The sequence below is a fragment of the Taudactylus pleione genome, unplaced genomic scaffold, assembly GCF_031769625.1.
Source record: "Taudactylus pleione unplaced genomic scaffold, aTauple2 ptg001370l, whole genome shotgun sequence".
Classification (NCBI taxonomy): domain Eukaryota; kingdom Metazoa; phylum Chordata; class Amphibia; order Anura; family Myobatrachidae; genus Taudactylus; species Taudactylus pleione.
This window is the reverse complement of record NW_028285770.1, coordinates 2,549,897-2,566,041: the sequence shown is the minus strand read 5'-3', so window position 1 is coordinate 2,566,041 and position 16,145 is coordinate 2,549,897. Positions and strand designations below refer to the sequence as shown.

At 49.7% G+C, this 16,145-nt stretch overlaps 1 protein-coding gene across 1 annotated transcript in view; it reads left to right on the top strand.

Annotated features, from left to right (window-relative positions):
• LOC148442992 (piRNA biogenesis protein EXD1-like) overlaps nt 1–16,145 on the top strand; it is a 178,884-nt gene that overhangs the window by 100,088 nt on the left and 62,651 nt on the right. The window contains exon 7 of the mRNA XM_088463426.1: nt 4,033–4,116. Coding sequence (XP_088319552.1) covers nt 4,033–4,116 — 84 coding nt within the window. The remainder of the gene's footprint in view (nt 1–4,032; nt 4,117–16,145) is intronic.

Below are 16,145 nucleotides of genomic sequence, written 5' to 3'. Positions count from 1 at the left end.
ATGCCAACAAGCACACAATTCTACACCATGCTAAATGAAGACCTCAATGGGCCATGGCACTTGGCCACACCTTAGTCTTAAATGATGATCATAGAGGGAAATCCACTATGTGGTGGCTATTGGAGGCCACTGCTTTTCAGTGTGTATAAGTTGGAAATTTATAACTTCCATTTTTTCTTCAGGGTCCATAGGGTCCACAGGAACTACCTTGGGGAATGTGGTTGGAGAGATCCAGGCACCAAGCAGTCAAAGCTTTAGCTCCCAGAATGCACTGGTCCTCCATATATACCCAGCCCCCAGCCACAGGCATTCAGTTGTTTGTTTGGTACTCAGTAGGAGTTCAGATGCACCTTTAGAACAGGGAACTGCTCTTGTTTTATGAACAAGAGGGGGGCAGGGTGATACTAATGGTATACAATCGGGAAGCCGGCTGCCTTAATACCGGCAGCCGGCATCCCGACTGTCATATCCCGGCGAGGGTGAAATGCCGGGCGTCTAGATGTAGACGCCTGACGTTTCCCCGACGCCGGGAGACCGACGCCCGGCATCCCACTCGAAGGGGATGCCTGGCGCCGCGAGCGGACAGCCGCGGGGGGGGAGCGTTAGGCTTAGGCACCCCCCCGGGAGGGTTAGGGTTAGGCTAGGGGGAGGGAGGGTTAGGGTTAGGCACCTCCGGGGGGGACGTAGGGTTAGGCACCCCCCCGGGGGACTTAGGTTTATGCAGCAGGGAAGGTGGGGGTTATGGTTAGGCACTTAGGGGGGGGATTAGCGTTAGGCACTTGGGGGGGAGGTTAGGTTTAGGCACCCCTAAGGAGGGTTAGGGGGTTAGGTTAGTCAGTACTTACCTATCGACAATCAGGATTTCTAGCGCTGTCGGGCTTCCACTGCCGGGAACTCTGTTTTGGTCGGCTAGGCGCTGTCGGGAATCGAACGTCCGGCCGTGCGGCCGGCTGTATTTCATACCGATTCCGATAGTAATAGCCCCGGCTTGGCCTAGGAGACGTTGGTTCACCGAGCCGATCTGTCTATCCATAGACAATCCACTTCCACTTCGGACGGCATTTGTTAGGGCAGGGACCCTGCCTACATCCGGAACTACCTCGCCTGGCTTTGACGGCGTGGCTCTTGAGTCTTCCGTCTAAAAGGCCAAGGGTATTTCTACTTCTGTGGTTCAGACAATGCTCAGGGCAAGAAAGCCTTCCTCTGCCCGCATCTATTACAGAATTTGGCAATCTTTTTTTCAATGGTGTTACCACAGAAAATATGACCCTAAAGTTTTCAGGGTCTCCCTAGAGTTCTTGCTTTTCTCCAGGCTGGACTAAACCTCGGTCTCCACCTGGCTACTATGAAAGTTCAGGTTTCTGCTTTGTCAGTTTGGTTCCAGCTCAAAATTGCTCCTCTGCCAGATGTTAGAACATTTTTTGCAGGGTGTTCTCCACCTTCAACCTCCGTTAATCCCTCTAGTGGCACAGTTGGATTTAGCCTTGGTTCTCAGGGCGCTGCAGGCTCCTCCCTTTGAGCCCTTGGACACAGTGGACCTCAAATGCTTGACAGCAAAGACACTTTTTCTCCTCACTATCTCCTCTGCTCGCAGAGTGTCTGATTTGGCAGCGCTTTCATGTCGCTCACCATGTTTGATTTTTCATCAGAATAGAGCTGTCCTCCGTACCTTCCAAAGGTGGTATCCCGTTTTCATATGAATGAAGAAATTGTAGTCCAACTTTTCAGTTTTCAGACCTGTCTACAGGTGAAGACTCCCAGGATGTGGTGTGAGACCTTCGTATCTACGTGGATCGTACCAAATCCATCAGGAAATCCGATACGCTTTTTGTGTTTTATATTCTTTTCACAAGCAGGGCTGGCCAGCTAACAAACAGACTGGCTCGCTGGCTGCGGAATACTATTTCTTACTTTTATACACAGGCTGATCTCCCTGTTCCTAGCACGGTGACAGAACATTCGACTCGTGGGCGTTTAGACATGGCGCCTCTGTGGAACAGTTGTGCAAGGCAGCCACCTGGTCTTCTGTCCACACTTTCATCAAAGTTTATGCATTTGATACTTTTGCCTCCCAGGATGCTTCCTTTGGGCGGCGGATTCTCCTCTCTCCTCAGGAGAGTCCCCACCCTTAAGGGAACTGCTTTAGGACATCCCCAAGCTAGTTCCTGTGGACCCTATGGACCCTGAAGAATGAAATAAAAGTTATGATAGACTTACCTTTAACTCTTTCGTTGAGGTCCATATGGTCCACAGGGCACCCACCCTGACACACCTGGCCTCAGTTGGGATCTGTTCCTTCTTGTCACTGATTCCCTCATCTTTGTGAGCGTGTTTCTAGTGTATTTTGTACTTCCTTCTCCACTTTTCCTTCTCCTGCCATTTAGACTTGTTTACAAACTGGAACGCCTGTGGCTGGGGACAAGGTATATATGGAGGAGACCAGTGTATTCTGGGAGCTAAAGCTTTTACTGTTTGGAGCCTGGATCTCTCCATCCACATTCCCCAAGGTAGTTCCTGTGGACCCTATTGACCTCGAAGAAAAAGAGTTAACAAAGGTAAGTCTACCATAACTATCATTATTTAATTTGACTCCATAGAGTCGTCATGCACGAGAGTGAACGCTTTAAGTGATAAATATTAGTCAGGAGTTATGTATTTAACGTACAATACAATATACAATGGATTAAATACAATACAAATACAAAAAGATCATCCTAATGGCTGCCATACAATACAGTGACCATATTTTACTGGCATGGATAATAGATTTTTTTTCTCATGCGGGCTATCATTTCTCAAAAGCTGGGGCTGGGGTTTATCCTTCAAGTATGAAGATCAAGATGGAGTCCAATTCCATTTAAAAAAATTCTGTATCAATCCTTATGATTTATTCACTCGCTCTCATTTATCTTTTCAGCTCTCTCAATCTGACCTCTAATCTCCATTGTATTCCAATTAAATAGAAATCTGTCATAATATTAATTGAATTCCATATGAAGAAATTGCTACCTATAATGGCAAATGATACCTAATGAATGTAATCACCTCTGAACCCTGTGATATATATAGTTACAGAAGGTAATATATATATAAACCAATATTCTAGTTATCTGAATGAGAATAGGCTTTTGCAATCTCCATATTCTAAATGAAACCTTTAGTGTTTTACAGGGCCGTAGCTAGGGTAGTGCGGCTGGTGCCATCGCACAGGGCACCACAGGTCAGGGGGCGCGGTCTGGGCCTGTAAAATTTCTATTCATTATCATTCTCACTTGTAGCTTCCTCTTATTTCATCCCCAACATCTCCTGGCCTCCCCTATCTCTTCCCTGGCCCTTCCACATGAGTCCATTCCCTTTTTTTGGGTGCATTATGTCCCTTTGAAAAATGAGGGGGGCGCCAATGCTCTTTCTGGCACAGGGCACCAAAAAGTCTAGTTACGGCTCTGGTGTTTTATTTGAAATGGCAGATTGAGGGGTTGATTCAGTTATGGAAGATATGTAATTCCAGAGAAGCACATTGCATCCACCAACATCCCCGATTTTTCTTCTCACCCATAGAGGTGCATTAGGAAATTGGCTTTGTCAGTGTTTCCCAAACTCATTCCTTAGGGAGCACGAACAATGCATGTTTTCCTCACAGAATCACAAGTGAAATAATTAGCTCCACATTTAGATATTTTAAAATGTGTCAGTCTGTAATGACCACACCTGTGCGCCATATAGGAAAAATGGAAACCATGCACTGTTGGTGCTCCGTGAGGAATGAGTTTAAGACACACTGCTCTATGTAGAGTAATGGGCAACATTGGCAGCACATTGCCCCTAGCATTCTTAATTTTTGACAAAGTACTTGGTGTCTTCAAATTTTCCAGATGTACATTGTGTGAGCTCATCTTCCCACTGTCCCTTTTCTTAACAGTACAAATGATGATGATGCATTATAGAGCTTTACAAACTTTTGCTATATAAATGAAAGTATATTATTAACTGTAAATTCTTTAATGGAAAGCTGTTTTATTTTTCACTTAATAGATTCGACATCTACAGAGCCAGAAAGTCCTGAGCTTAGGAGCTGTTGGACTGAACTGTCGCCATGGAAAGCTGTGCTGGCTGCAGGTTAGACCCCGATGGGCTGATTTAATACAAATAGACTGTGCAGGAGCCTATAAAGCAGTGGTTCTCACCCACTGACTGACCCAGCAAAATAGATTAACTCACCTGTGCATGATTAAAGAAATCCACTTACCCTAACCTGTTGGGGGTACTTGAGGACTGGTGTTTAGAACCCTTGCTATAAAGGATTGTTTCTTCTTCAGGGTCCACAGGATCTACCTTGGGGGTATGTAATTGGAATGATCCATTGCACCAACCAGCTTACTGCTTTGTAGCTCCGAGCATGCACAGGTTCTCCTCCCTATATACCCCAGCCACAGGCATTCAGTTTTTTTGTTTGGTGCGCGGCAAGTATCCAGACACACCCTTTTAACAGCAGGACTGCCTAGTCAGTTCCAGGCTTTTTTCTTTTTTGATTTACCTTAGTTTTTTGAACTTATGAGTTTGCAGTATTAGGCGTCGAATACGATGCATATACTGCTACTCCTTTTACCTCTGCCGATGTCGAAATGCCTGTACCACTATATGCCCTAGGGATTTTGGCGGACCTCAGAGTGGCTTAGCTAGCAGCATTGCTGGGGTCCGGACTGCGATCTGATTCACGGAGATGGCAGGTAAGATGATACCTCATGTGGAGAATCGTGCGCAGTTGAGTCCAGGCCTCCGGTGTAGGAGACTCATTGGAGGCAGCTGCGGGTGAAGGTCTCATTCAGCGTGTCCTCACTAAGGCGGCCAGGGCCATATCGTCTATCGCTAGGGACTGGTAGTAGAAGCACTAGAGCACACTAGGAGCTTCTATTACTGTGAGGCCAGCGTACACTTGCCTTCAAAATCGCAGCTTAGAGGAGATAGGTTCTCCTCCGGCTGCTTCTCCCCCAACCCAGACACAACTTCCGGTTGCAGATTCCCGCCTCGGGTTTACTACTTCTGACCACCTCATGTGTGAGACGCTCACAGTCCACCTTTGGTGCACTGTTGAAAGCTGTTTGTCTCAGAGGTTAGGTCTGTCTCTCTGTATGCCTCGCGGTTAGGTCAGGTATATAGCACTCTATATCCTACCAATACCCCTGAGGGGCTGGTCAGTTTATTCAGAGTCCATTTACATTAGCATTTTAATATTTCTACTTCAGGGTCCATAGGGTATCCACAGGATACCTTGGGGTATAGGTGATGACGTCAGTCTTCAGGCACCACAGAGTTAAAGTTTTCAACCTCCCAGGATGCATCTGGGTCCCTCTCCTATACCCCGCCCCCGGGCCAAGGCATCTCAGTTTCGTCGGTGCCTGGCCGGAGTCGGAGGCACTGTGCAGAGGGGGGCTATGAAGAGCCCCTGAAGTTTCTTTTAAAGGCAGCGCTGGCTGCACATCTGGGAGTACAGCATGGACAGTCAGTCCTGACGTCCATGCTGTCTTCCCTACACCCCGCCGGTACCAGAACGCCGGTACTGATCCGGGGATGCTGGTAGACATCTGGGGTCACGGCTAGCGGTGTCCCCAGATGTTTTGGACCATGGCCGGATCCAAGGGGATGCAGGTAAGCAGCGGGGTCCCGCGGTGGGTCCCCGCTGGTCACATGGTCCTGAGTCCCCAGGCAGGGGGCTCCCTGGGGACTGGCTGCAGCGTGGAGCCAGGCGACCAACCTGCGCTTCCACTACCCCCTGGGACAGCGGGCCGCTGCTGAGCGGCATGCGCTGCGGCGTCCCAGGGGTTAAATTCATGCCAGGGGAGCGCGCTTTCCCTGTCTCACAGCCGGCGCCTCCCCTGCTGCACACAGCCTCTCTGCTCTGCCTGATTGGCCACAGTGTGTCAGCTGTCCTCCCCAGGCCGGCCTCCTTCATCTTCTGCTCCTCGGTGGCCATCTTTAAAGCATGGTGAACACTGCTGGAAGCCTGTGAGCGGTGGCATTGCGGTCTGGGTCCCCCAGCATACCTTTCCTCTGTTTGTCACAGGTCAGTGTATGCAGCGCTGAGTCCTACCAGCCTGAGGGTCTGAGTAGTTGAGAATCAGCGCTAATAGTGCAGGGATTTGTTTCTTCTGCATTGTATGTGACTGAACTGCTAGCCTGCTGTCTGTACTTTCACTTTCTACTGTCAGCTTTATTACTGTCCCTGATCTTGCTCTGCTCAAAGCCCTTGCGGTGTGCAGGGTGTTATTCACACTATACCAATACGTATAGGTGTGAGTGTCACATACTTACCATCATGTCTGAGACTGATTTTCCTCTCCAGCTCATGTGTACTAAATGTAAGGTACCAATAGCGGAGGGGGAGGGTAACGCGGAGGGGTTATGCCCCCAGTGCCTGGCACTGTCACGGCCGATTATGGTCACGGTCCCGGTACAGGAACCTCCCTGGGCTTGTTTCGCTAAGGCGCTTACAACCCTTGTGGGCCAGCTAGCTCCGCCACCTGCGTTTACCCAGACGGGTTTGTCCCAGCAGTCAGTGGTGTCGTCACCCATGCGGGAGTTCCGAGACAATTGATGGTACCCCACAGTCTCCCTGTCCCTTCCCAGGTTTCTCCGGAGCCTGCGTGGGTTAATACTCTTAACTACATCGGTTCAGCATTTGTCCGATGTTTTACAGGGGGAGTCTGTGTTGCGGCCTCATAACGGCCGGTGGCGTCTTTATCTGCTCCTTATGGGGATGACGATGAGACGTCAGATCATGGGGAGATTCTGGATCTATCTGACCAAGAACCTCTCCATACCAAAGAGCCGGACGCTAAGTCCAAGGTGTATATCCCTGGTCTTATTCGAGCGGTCCGCTCGGCTTTAGTTATTGAGGATATTAATCCTTTAGTGGCCACATTCATATATGCCTTTTTAAGGATATTAAGGGTGAGGCTACGGTGTTCCCTCTTTCTGATCAATTAGTGGATCATTTAGAGGAGGCGTGGAAAAATCCAGGTAAAAGGTTTCAGCCCCAGAGACGCTTAGCCGTGGCTTATCCGTTTGCAGTCAATTATTTTTCTAAGCGGGAATCCCCTATGCAAGTGGATTCACATGTCACACGCCTAGTCAAAAGTGCCACGTTGCCTATGCCTTCGATGTCATCCTTGAAGGATGTCACTGACCGCAAGGTGGAGATCTGCCTCAAATCCGTTTATTCCCTTGCAGGGAAGCATCCAGACCGGCTCTGGCCGTGTGTTGGGTAGCCAGAGCTATGGAGCACTGGGCGGATTATTTGGAGGCGTCTTTGGACTCTGACTGTTCGGCTGAACAGACCGAGTTGGTGGGCAATCTCCGAGACTCTGCCACTTACATTAATGAAGCGGCCTTAGATATTTGTATGCTCACCTCTAGGATCTCCTCTGCAGCCGTGGCTGCTCGTCGCACCTTATGGTTGCGTTCTTGGAAAGCGGACGCGGATTCCAAAAAGGGATTGGAAGGTCTGGACAGGTACTATTTGGTCCAGATCTGGACAAAATTGTACTTACGTTGGCAGCAGCAAAATCTGCATGTCTTCTGTCTGCTACGATTCCTTCTAGTGCTGGTGGGTTGTCCTTTTGGCCTCACAGGGCCCAAGGTAGGCCTAAAGTACAGTCCTTTCCACGGCAGGCTGGGGCCAAGAAATTGTCCAAGCCCAAGAAACAGGTCTGGAGTACCAGACGTCCGGCTCCTAGGTCAGATAACAAACCTGCGGCCTGACGGTCCAGGCCTCCTTTTGGGGGACCCCAAAGTGGGGGGCGCCTGCTTCAGTTCGCCCGGTGCTGGTCGCAGTGCATGTTCCAATTTCCCAGAGGGGTCTGGGTTTCTATTCCATTCTATTTTTGGTGCAGAAACCCAATGGGTCTTACCGTTCAATACTAAACCTAAAGGCCCTCAGCAAGTCCTTGAGGTTGCCTCTGTTTCGGATGGAGACCCTGCGGTCCATTATTCTGGCACTGGAACCTGGGGACTACATGGTGTCATTGGACATCCAGAACGCTTACCTGCATGTCCCTATTCTTTTGCGCCATCAGCAGTTCCTCAGATTGGCAATCTGCAACGAACATTTCCAGTTCCGGGCACTGCCTTTTGGCCTGGTGACTGCTCCACGGGTATTCACCAAGGTCATGGCGGCTCTCCTGCGGACGCAGGGAGTCCGACTGTTGCCTTATCTGGACGACCTCCTGTTGATAGCGGGGTCTCCAGAACTTCTTTTACACCATCTGGATCTGACGATTGCGGTACTGCAACGTCACGACTGGTTGACAAACTGGCAGAGGTCCGCTCTCACCCCGTCTCAGAGGATCCTGCACCTCGGGGCCTTATTGGACTCCAGGCAGCAGTGGATCTTTGTGATGGAGGAAAAGATCCTTGCTTTGTAGTTGAGGGTGCGCAGTTGTCTGCAGTGTCGTCGAGTGTCGATACACTTGGCAAAGAGGTTATTGGGCTCAATGGTGTCGGTATTCGACATGGTGGAGTACGCCCAATTTCACTCCAAACCTCTGCTGCTATTGATCCGGTCCAGATGGAATGGATTGCCTCAGTGTCTCAAGTCCCAGACGATGGGGCTCACTCCGGATGTTCGCCTGTCTCTAACCTGGTGTTTGCAGACGACCCACCTCAACAAGGGTTGCCCGTTCTGGGTGACGAACTGGGTCCTGTTAACAACGGACGCCAGTCTCCGGTGCTGGGGAGCTGTCACGGGTCCACACTTGTTTCAGGGCAGGTGGACTCGGGCGGTAGCGGAGCTTCCAATAAACATTTTGGAGCTCCATGCGGTGTCAAGAGCTCTCCAGCGGGCACAGCCGGTTCTCCAGGGTCACCCTGTGCAGGTCCCGTCGGACAACGCCACCACGGTGGCCTATTTAAACCAGCAAGGAGGAACCGGGAGAGTGGTCTTTATACCAGGACGTCTTTCGGAGTCTGGTGGACAAGTGGGGTCTTCCAGAGATAGACCTCATAGCGTCCCGGCACAACAACAAGTTGCCGGTGTACGGGTCTCGAACAGGAGACGAAAAGGCGTCTCTGGTGTATGCCCTGTCCGTCTAGTAGACGTTCCAGTTTGCCTACCTTTTCCCTCCGTTTTCCCTTCTTCCGCGGGTATTACGGAAATTCAAATCAAGAAGGAGGTACGCTACTGTTGATAGCTTCCGAGTGGCCCAGACGGCACTGGTTCTCCGACCTCCAGAGTCTGTCAGTAGACGTTCCTCTGAGGTTACCATTATGACAGAATCTGCTGTCATAGGGTCCTTGTCTTCACCCGGACCTGACTCGGTGTGGCTGTTGAAACGGTCATGCTAAGGTCCAGAGGGTTTTTCTAGCTCCGTGGTGCAAACCATACTAAGAGCTCGTAAACCTTCCTCGGCAAGAATCTACCATCGTGTGTGGCATACTTTCTTCCGGTGGTGTAGACCTAGAGGGTATTCCCTTAGGGAGTTCCGCCTGTCTAGGGTGTTGGCTTTCCTACAGGCTGGACTGGATCATGGGCTTCGCCTGGCTTCTCTGAAAGTGCAGGTGTCTGCCCTGTCAGTCTGGTTTCATCGTAGGATTGCTGCGCTCTCTGATGTGCACACCTTTATGCGAGGTGTTCTTCGCATTCAGCCACCTTTTGTTCCACCGGTGGCGCCTTGGAATTGGGCTGTGGTCCTGAGAGTTCTCTAGGGGCCGCCGTTTGAACCACTGGACTCAGATTTCGGATTTAGGGGTTCTCTCTTGTAGACCCCCTTTACTGAATTTTCATAGGAATAGGGCGGTGCTTCGCACTCGTCCGGGATTCCTTCCCGAAGTGGTATCCAGTTTTCACATCAATGAAGAAATTGTTGTGCCGGCTTTCAATTCACCTGGACTTTCAGTGGGTGACGCCACTTGGGATGTTGTGCGGGCATTGAGAATTTATGTTGATCGCACTTCTTCTTTTAGGAAGTCGGACGCCTTGTTTGTCCTCTATGGCTTCCGTAAAAAGGGTTGGCCTGCTTCAAAGTAGACTTTGGCAGGCTGGATTTGTATGGCAATTTCAGAAGCTTATCTTCATGAAGGTCTTCCAGTTCCCTCCTTGGTGAGGGCTCATTCCACTAGGTCTGTGGGTCCTTCGTTTGCAGCTAGACGTGGTGCCTCTGCAGTTTAGATCTGCAAGGCTGCTACGTAGTCTTCTGTCAATACCTTTGTGAGGTATTACGCTTTTGACATATTTGCCTCTCAGGATGCTTCCTTCGGGCGGCGGATTCTCCTCTCAGCACAGGAGCGTCCCCACCCTTAAAGGATACTGCTTTGGGACATCCCCAAGGTATCCTGTGGATACCCTATGGACCCTGAAGTAGAAAATATGAGATGGTAAGAACTTACCCTTGTTATCTCTATTTCTACGAAGTCCATAGGGTTCCACAGGACTCCCACCCTGGCGCACCTGTACTGCAGATGGGCTTTATTCTGGTCACCGGTTTGTCCGTCTCCCTATGGTGAGAATGTGAGTCTTGTGAGTGTCCAGATTTTTTCTCTTCTCTCTCTTTCTTCTCCTCCTCCGGCCTATGGCTTGTGACGTAACTGAGATGCCTTGGCCCGGGGGCGGGGTATAGGAGAGGGACCCAGATGCATCCTGGGAGGTTGAAAACTTTAACTCTGTGGTGCCTGAAGACTGACGTCATCACCTATACCCCAAGGTATCCTGTGGAACCCTATGGACTTCGTAGAAATAGAGATAACAAGGGTAAGTTCTTACCATATCTCATATTATTTATGCATTGTATGTGATTGTGATGCTAGCTGCTGTATTTATACTGCCTTCATTTTTAAAACTGTCAGATATGTCTATCCCTGTGTTTCTCCTCATCCCTCTGAAGGTGTGTGGGGTTTTTCATTTAAAGTCACATTGCATTTATACTCTATACCTTATACCTGTTACACATTGTTATGTCTAAAGGTAAAGGAGAGGATTGAGCCTCCTGTGCTAAAATCATGTAAATCCTGTTTTGCAGGCCTGTCTGGACAGGATTTTGTGCAAGATGGGTTGTGTAGTGTATGTTGTAAACAGCCACCTTTTCAATCTTGTACACCTGCACCAGCACAGGAACCACCCTGGGTGGCCTCTTGGTCTCAGGTGATGTCGCATTTGGTGGACAAGGCCGCAGCGTCCCGTGCTCCTTCCACAATATTGTCTCCTGCTATGGGGTACCCACAGCATTTGCATCCTGCTATGTATATGTCCCCCATGATTCCCTATTGGTTTGATTCTTCTGCTCTAGTCAGAGCATGTCTATAGCTCCTCAGCAAGTGCTGCAGGCGAATAGACCAGGGGCAGTAAAGAAGCAGGGACATACGAGAGGTTATCTTCAGACATTGCCTCAGGATTCTGACTCAACCTCCTCACAACACTCTGATACTCAGAGTTTGGGGCAGAAGAAGACCCAGTGGAAGAAGACCATCAATCCCCTGTGGATGTCCCCTCTCTGGTGAGAGCGGTTAGATCTGTCCTCCGTATAGAGGAAGAGGAGGTTCTGCCAAAATCTAGGACTTCGGTCTTTAGGCGTCAGAAGGTAGCTAAACATTATTTTCCACAGTCTGAACAACTGACGAATCTCATGTCTGAAGCATTTTCATGTTACAAGGACTTTAACCTCTCGATACCCATTTGAACTTGGTGAGTGTAACAAATGGGAAGTTCCCCCATCAGTAGATGCTCATGTATCTAGATTGATCAAGAGCTCTAAATTACCCATTCCTGCAGCATCCTCATTGAAAGAGGTTACAGATAGAAAACTTGATAACTATTTAAAATTAGTGTTTTCATTATCTGGAGCTATTACCAGACCAGCTATGGCTGTAGCCTGGGTAGCCAAAGCTATGGATGAATGGACTAAGGCTCTGGAGGATAGCATGCCGAATGCTACCAGAGAACAGCTGTCTCATCTGAGGCAGATGCAAGAAGCAGCTATATATATGGGGGAAGCGGTCATTAATGTAGGTATTTTGGCTTCTAGGATATCGGCAACTTTGGTTGCGGCTTGAAGAACCCTTTGGCTAAAGACCTGGAAGGTGGATACAGGGTCCAAGAAGGTCCTGGAGTATTTGCCTTTTGTGGGAAGGTTCTGTTTGGACCAGAGCTGGATGATAGTGCCTTCTCTGGCGACATTAAATCTGAAGGGTTGCCATCTACGACTACCCCTAAGTATAGGCAGTCATCAGCTTGGTCCTTTCGCTCACAAGGTGGGGCAAAGGGACAGTCGTCCTCTAGACGGAATAATTCCCACAAGAAACCGCAGACCAGGAAATCCTGGTCAACCAGACGTCATGCTTCCAAGCTGGACGAATAAGCCCATTGCCTGATGTGGCGGGCTTCCACCTGGAAAGTCTCAGGGTGGGAGGCCGACTTCTACAGTTTTCTCATGCCTGGCATCAGATGACTACGGATTTCTTGGTTCGAGAGGTGGTCTCTCATGGTTATGCCATCACGTTCCTGAGGCATCCTCCTCAGAGGTTGCTTGGTACAACCCTTCCAGTAGACCCAATCAGGTCTTTGGCCTTCCGGGAGGCTATTGGGGCCCTCCTGAGGTCAGGTAGTCATAATCCCAGTTCCTGTGACGCAACAGGGAAGGGATTATTATTCAAATTTTTTGATTCAGAAACCAAATGGGTCACATCACCCTATCCTGAATCTGAAGTGTCTCAACAGATTAATCCATGGAGATTTCATGGTCTCCCTGGACAAAATTACCAATGTCATGACGGCTCATCTCAGACAACAAAGTGTCGAAGCTGGATAATTGGCTGAGACAAGATCAGCTTAAAATTAGATCGAAACGACGCCATCTTGCGAACGGCCGCAAGACACCATCTAGAAAATGAGATCTGCAAGACTCCATTTTGCGAATGGCCGCCCAGCGCCATTTTAGCTAAACTCACACTTAAGTACATATGGCGATGCTATTATTAGCATCAGGCGATCGCATATTTTACCATACCACATACACACATTAATACACACAGTTGCGCTGTTAACATTTTGCACATTAGCGAATGCATAATACCCCGCATGTGACCGCTGTTTATTAGCTTCATGCGTACGCATCTGCCCCAAGTTACCCAGCGCCTTTTCCCAAACCCCTAATACTTACACAATGCACATTCACATAAAAGGTTCCATAGTTTAAAGGTATAAGATTCAAGTTTTATTCATTTAGTATTAACGCTGTGAAATAAAGGTTAAGTAAACCATGTTTGGTGTTGTACTGATCTGCACTTTCTCACCAGCTTCCTGGTATCATCGGTGTGAAGATCGCAACATGCATTCTCAACTTATGGACCGTAGAAAGTTAAAGCACCAAAATGTACTTTGTAATGCCAACAGCCTAGATTTGCATGAGGTTGGAAAAACGGAGATAACCAGCTGTCGGAGCTGGTCTGTGTCCATTTGAATCAACTTGTTAAATGCCCTGTAACAGAAGCACCGTGATGGAGAACCAATGGGATCGCAACAAACCTCTCTATTGTGTAGTCTATTTCTGTAGGGGTATAAATGTGTGTTCTGACCCCAGTCTTCATGCTGATGCTGTTGATGGAGGTTTCTTGCTGATGCCGGAATCTGGTCCCAGAGCGTGTTCGTATGTATAACTGTACCTTGGGTCTGTATAATTTCTTTGCGCTAAATTGTACTTAGATCACAGCATGTAACTATCTGTACTTTGCTTGAATAATTGTGCTTTGGAAATACATGTTCAAGGTCTAAGGTTTTTATTTTACTGTATGACTGCGTACGCAAATAGCGTCAATTTTAGAAGGTATAGACAGGTTTTTAGAAGGTATAGGCAGGAGCGTATAGAGGTATAAAGTCAGTATCCTTAGTTGGGGGCTCGTAGAGTGAGGTCACTTACCTATTCACACGATAAACATACGGTTATCGATATCTCACCAAAGGGTGGATAGTGGCCACATGCAGTTTACCTGCAACCACTCGATGCTGAGAAATCGCTACCAGTTATCGTGTGAGTCAGGGTACGCTGACTAGAATCCAGGGACAAGAAAGGAAAAAGTTTGTTTTCCTTTGTTGATAGAATTTCACGCTAAAAAGGGGTGCCGCAGTATTGTGTACGCGGCTGAGTCACAGTTTTGCGCGCACAGTAGAGACTCACTTTTGTGTACGCAGCTAAGGGTAAGTCATACGGTTGTGTAGTAGTCGCATTATTGTGTATGCGACTAGTCGCACAATAGCGTGTACGTACTTCCGGTTGTGCTGCCACGTGTTTAAACAAAGCCGTTGAGTTTCCATTTTCTACTTCAGGGTCCATAGGGTATCCACAGGATACCTTGGGGTATAGGTGTGACGTCAGTCGCAGGGCACCAAAGAGTTAAGCTTTCAGCCTCCCAGGATGCACTGGGTCCCCCTCCTATACCCCGCCCCCGAGCCAAGGCACCTCAGTTTAGTTTGGTGCCCGGCCGGAGTCGTGTGCACCTGTTGGAGTGGGGGCTAGAAGAGCCCCTGAAGCTTTTTCTTCATGCAGCTGTGGCTGCACATCTGGATGAACAGCATGGACAGTCAGTCCTGACGTCCATGCTGTCTTCCCTACACCCCGCCGGTACCAGAACGCCGGTACTGATCTGGGGATGCTGGTGGGCGTCTGGGGTCACAGCTAGCGGTGACCCCAGATGTTCCGGACCATGGCCGGATTCAAGGGGGACAGAGGTAAGCAGCGGGGTCCCGCGGTGGGTCCCTGCTGATTACATGGTCCTAAGTCCCCAGGCAGGGGGCTCCCTGGGGACTGGCTGCAGCGTGAAGCCAGGCGACCAACCTGCGCTTCCACTACCCCCTGGGACAGCGGACCGCAGCAGGGCGGTAGCGCTGCGGCGTCCCAGGGGTTAAATGCATGCCAGGGGAGCGCGCCTTCCCTGTCTCACAGCCGGCGCCTCCCCCGCTGCACACATCCCTCTCTGCACTGTGCTGACTGGCCCTGTGTCAGCGCTCCTCCCCCAGGCCAGCCTCCTCTCTGCTCCTCGGCGGCCATCTTCTCCAACGCATGGTGAACGCTGCTGGAAGCACTGGACGGAAGCATCGTGATCTGGGTTCCCCCGCATACCTCTCCTCCGCTGTGGTCAGGTCTGTGTATGCAGCGCTGTGTCCTACCAGGCCCTGTGTCTGTGTAGTTGAGTGATCAGCGCTGTTAGTGCAGGAATTGATTTTCTTTGCATTGTATGTGACTGTGCTAGCGCTGCCTGTAACTTTTCTTCTCTAAACTGTCAGCTTTATTACTGTCCCTGTTCTTTCTGCTAAGCCCTTGCGGTGCGGTGCTGCAGGGTGGTCTCTCGCCTATTTAATATATAATTGGTGAGAGGGGTCACATACGTGGTGCCATCATGTCTGAAAGTGATTTTCCCCTCCGGCTACAGTGTACCACGTGCAAAGTACCGTTAGCGGAGGGGGAGGGTAGCGCGGAGGGCCTTTGCCGGCAGTGTTTGTCCATGGCGCGGCCTCTTACGGTTACAGCACCGGTACAGGAGCCGCCCTGGGCTTGTTTCGCTCAGGCGCTAACAGCTTTAGTGGGCCAGTTAGCTCCGCAGCCCGCGTTTACTCCGATGGGTTTGTCCCAGCAGTCTGTGGTGTCGTCACCCATGCAGGGTTTCCCACGACAATTGGTGGTACCCCACAGTCTCCCTATTTCCCCGCTCCCGGTTTCTCAGGAGCCAGCGTGGGTTAACTCCCTGACGAGTTCTGTACAGCACTTGTCGGATGTATTGCAAGGGGAGTCTGTGATGCGGCCTCATAAACGGCCGGTGGCGTCTCTGTCCGCTCCTTATGAGGATGACGAAGGGACGTCTGATGATGGGGAGATTCTGGATCCTTACGATCAGCAACCTCTCCATACTAAGGACGCTGATGCTAAGTCCAAAGTATATATTCCTGGACTTATTCGGGCGGTCCGCACATCCTTGGTGATTGAGGACGAAGTTCCCCCAGCGCCTAAGTCTAAATATGCCTTTTTCAAAGATGTGAAGGGCGATGCCACAGTCTTTCCTCTTTCGGGTCAGTTGGTGGACCATTTAGAGGAGGCATGGAAACAGCCTGGCAAAAGATACCAGCCGCAGAGACGCCTGGCGGTGGCTTATCCGTTCGCGGATAATTA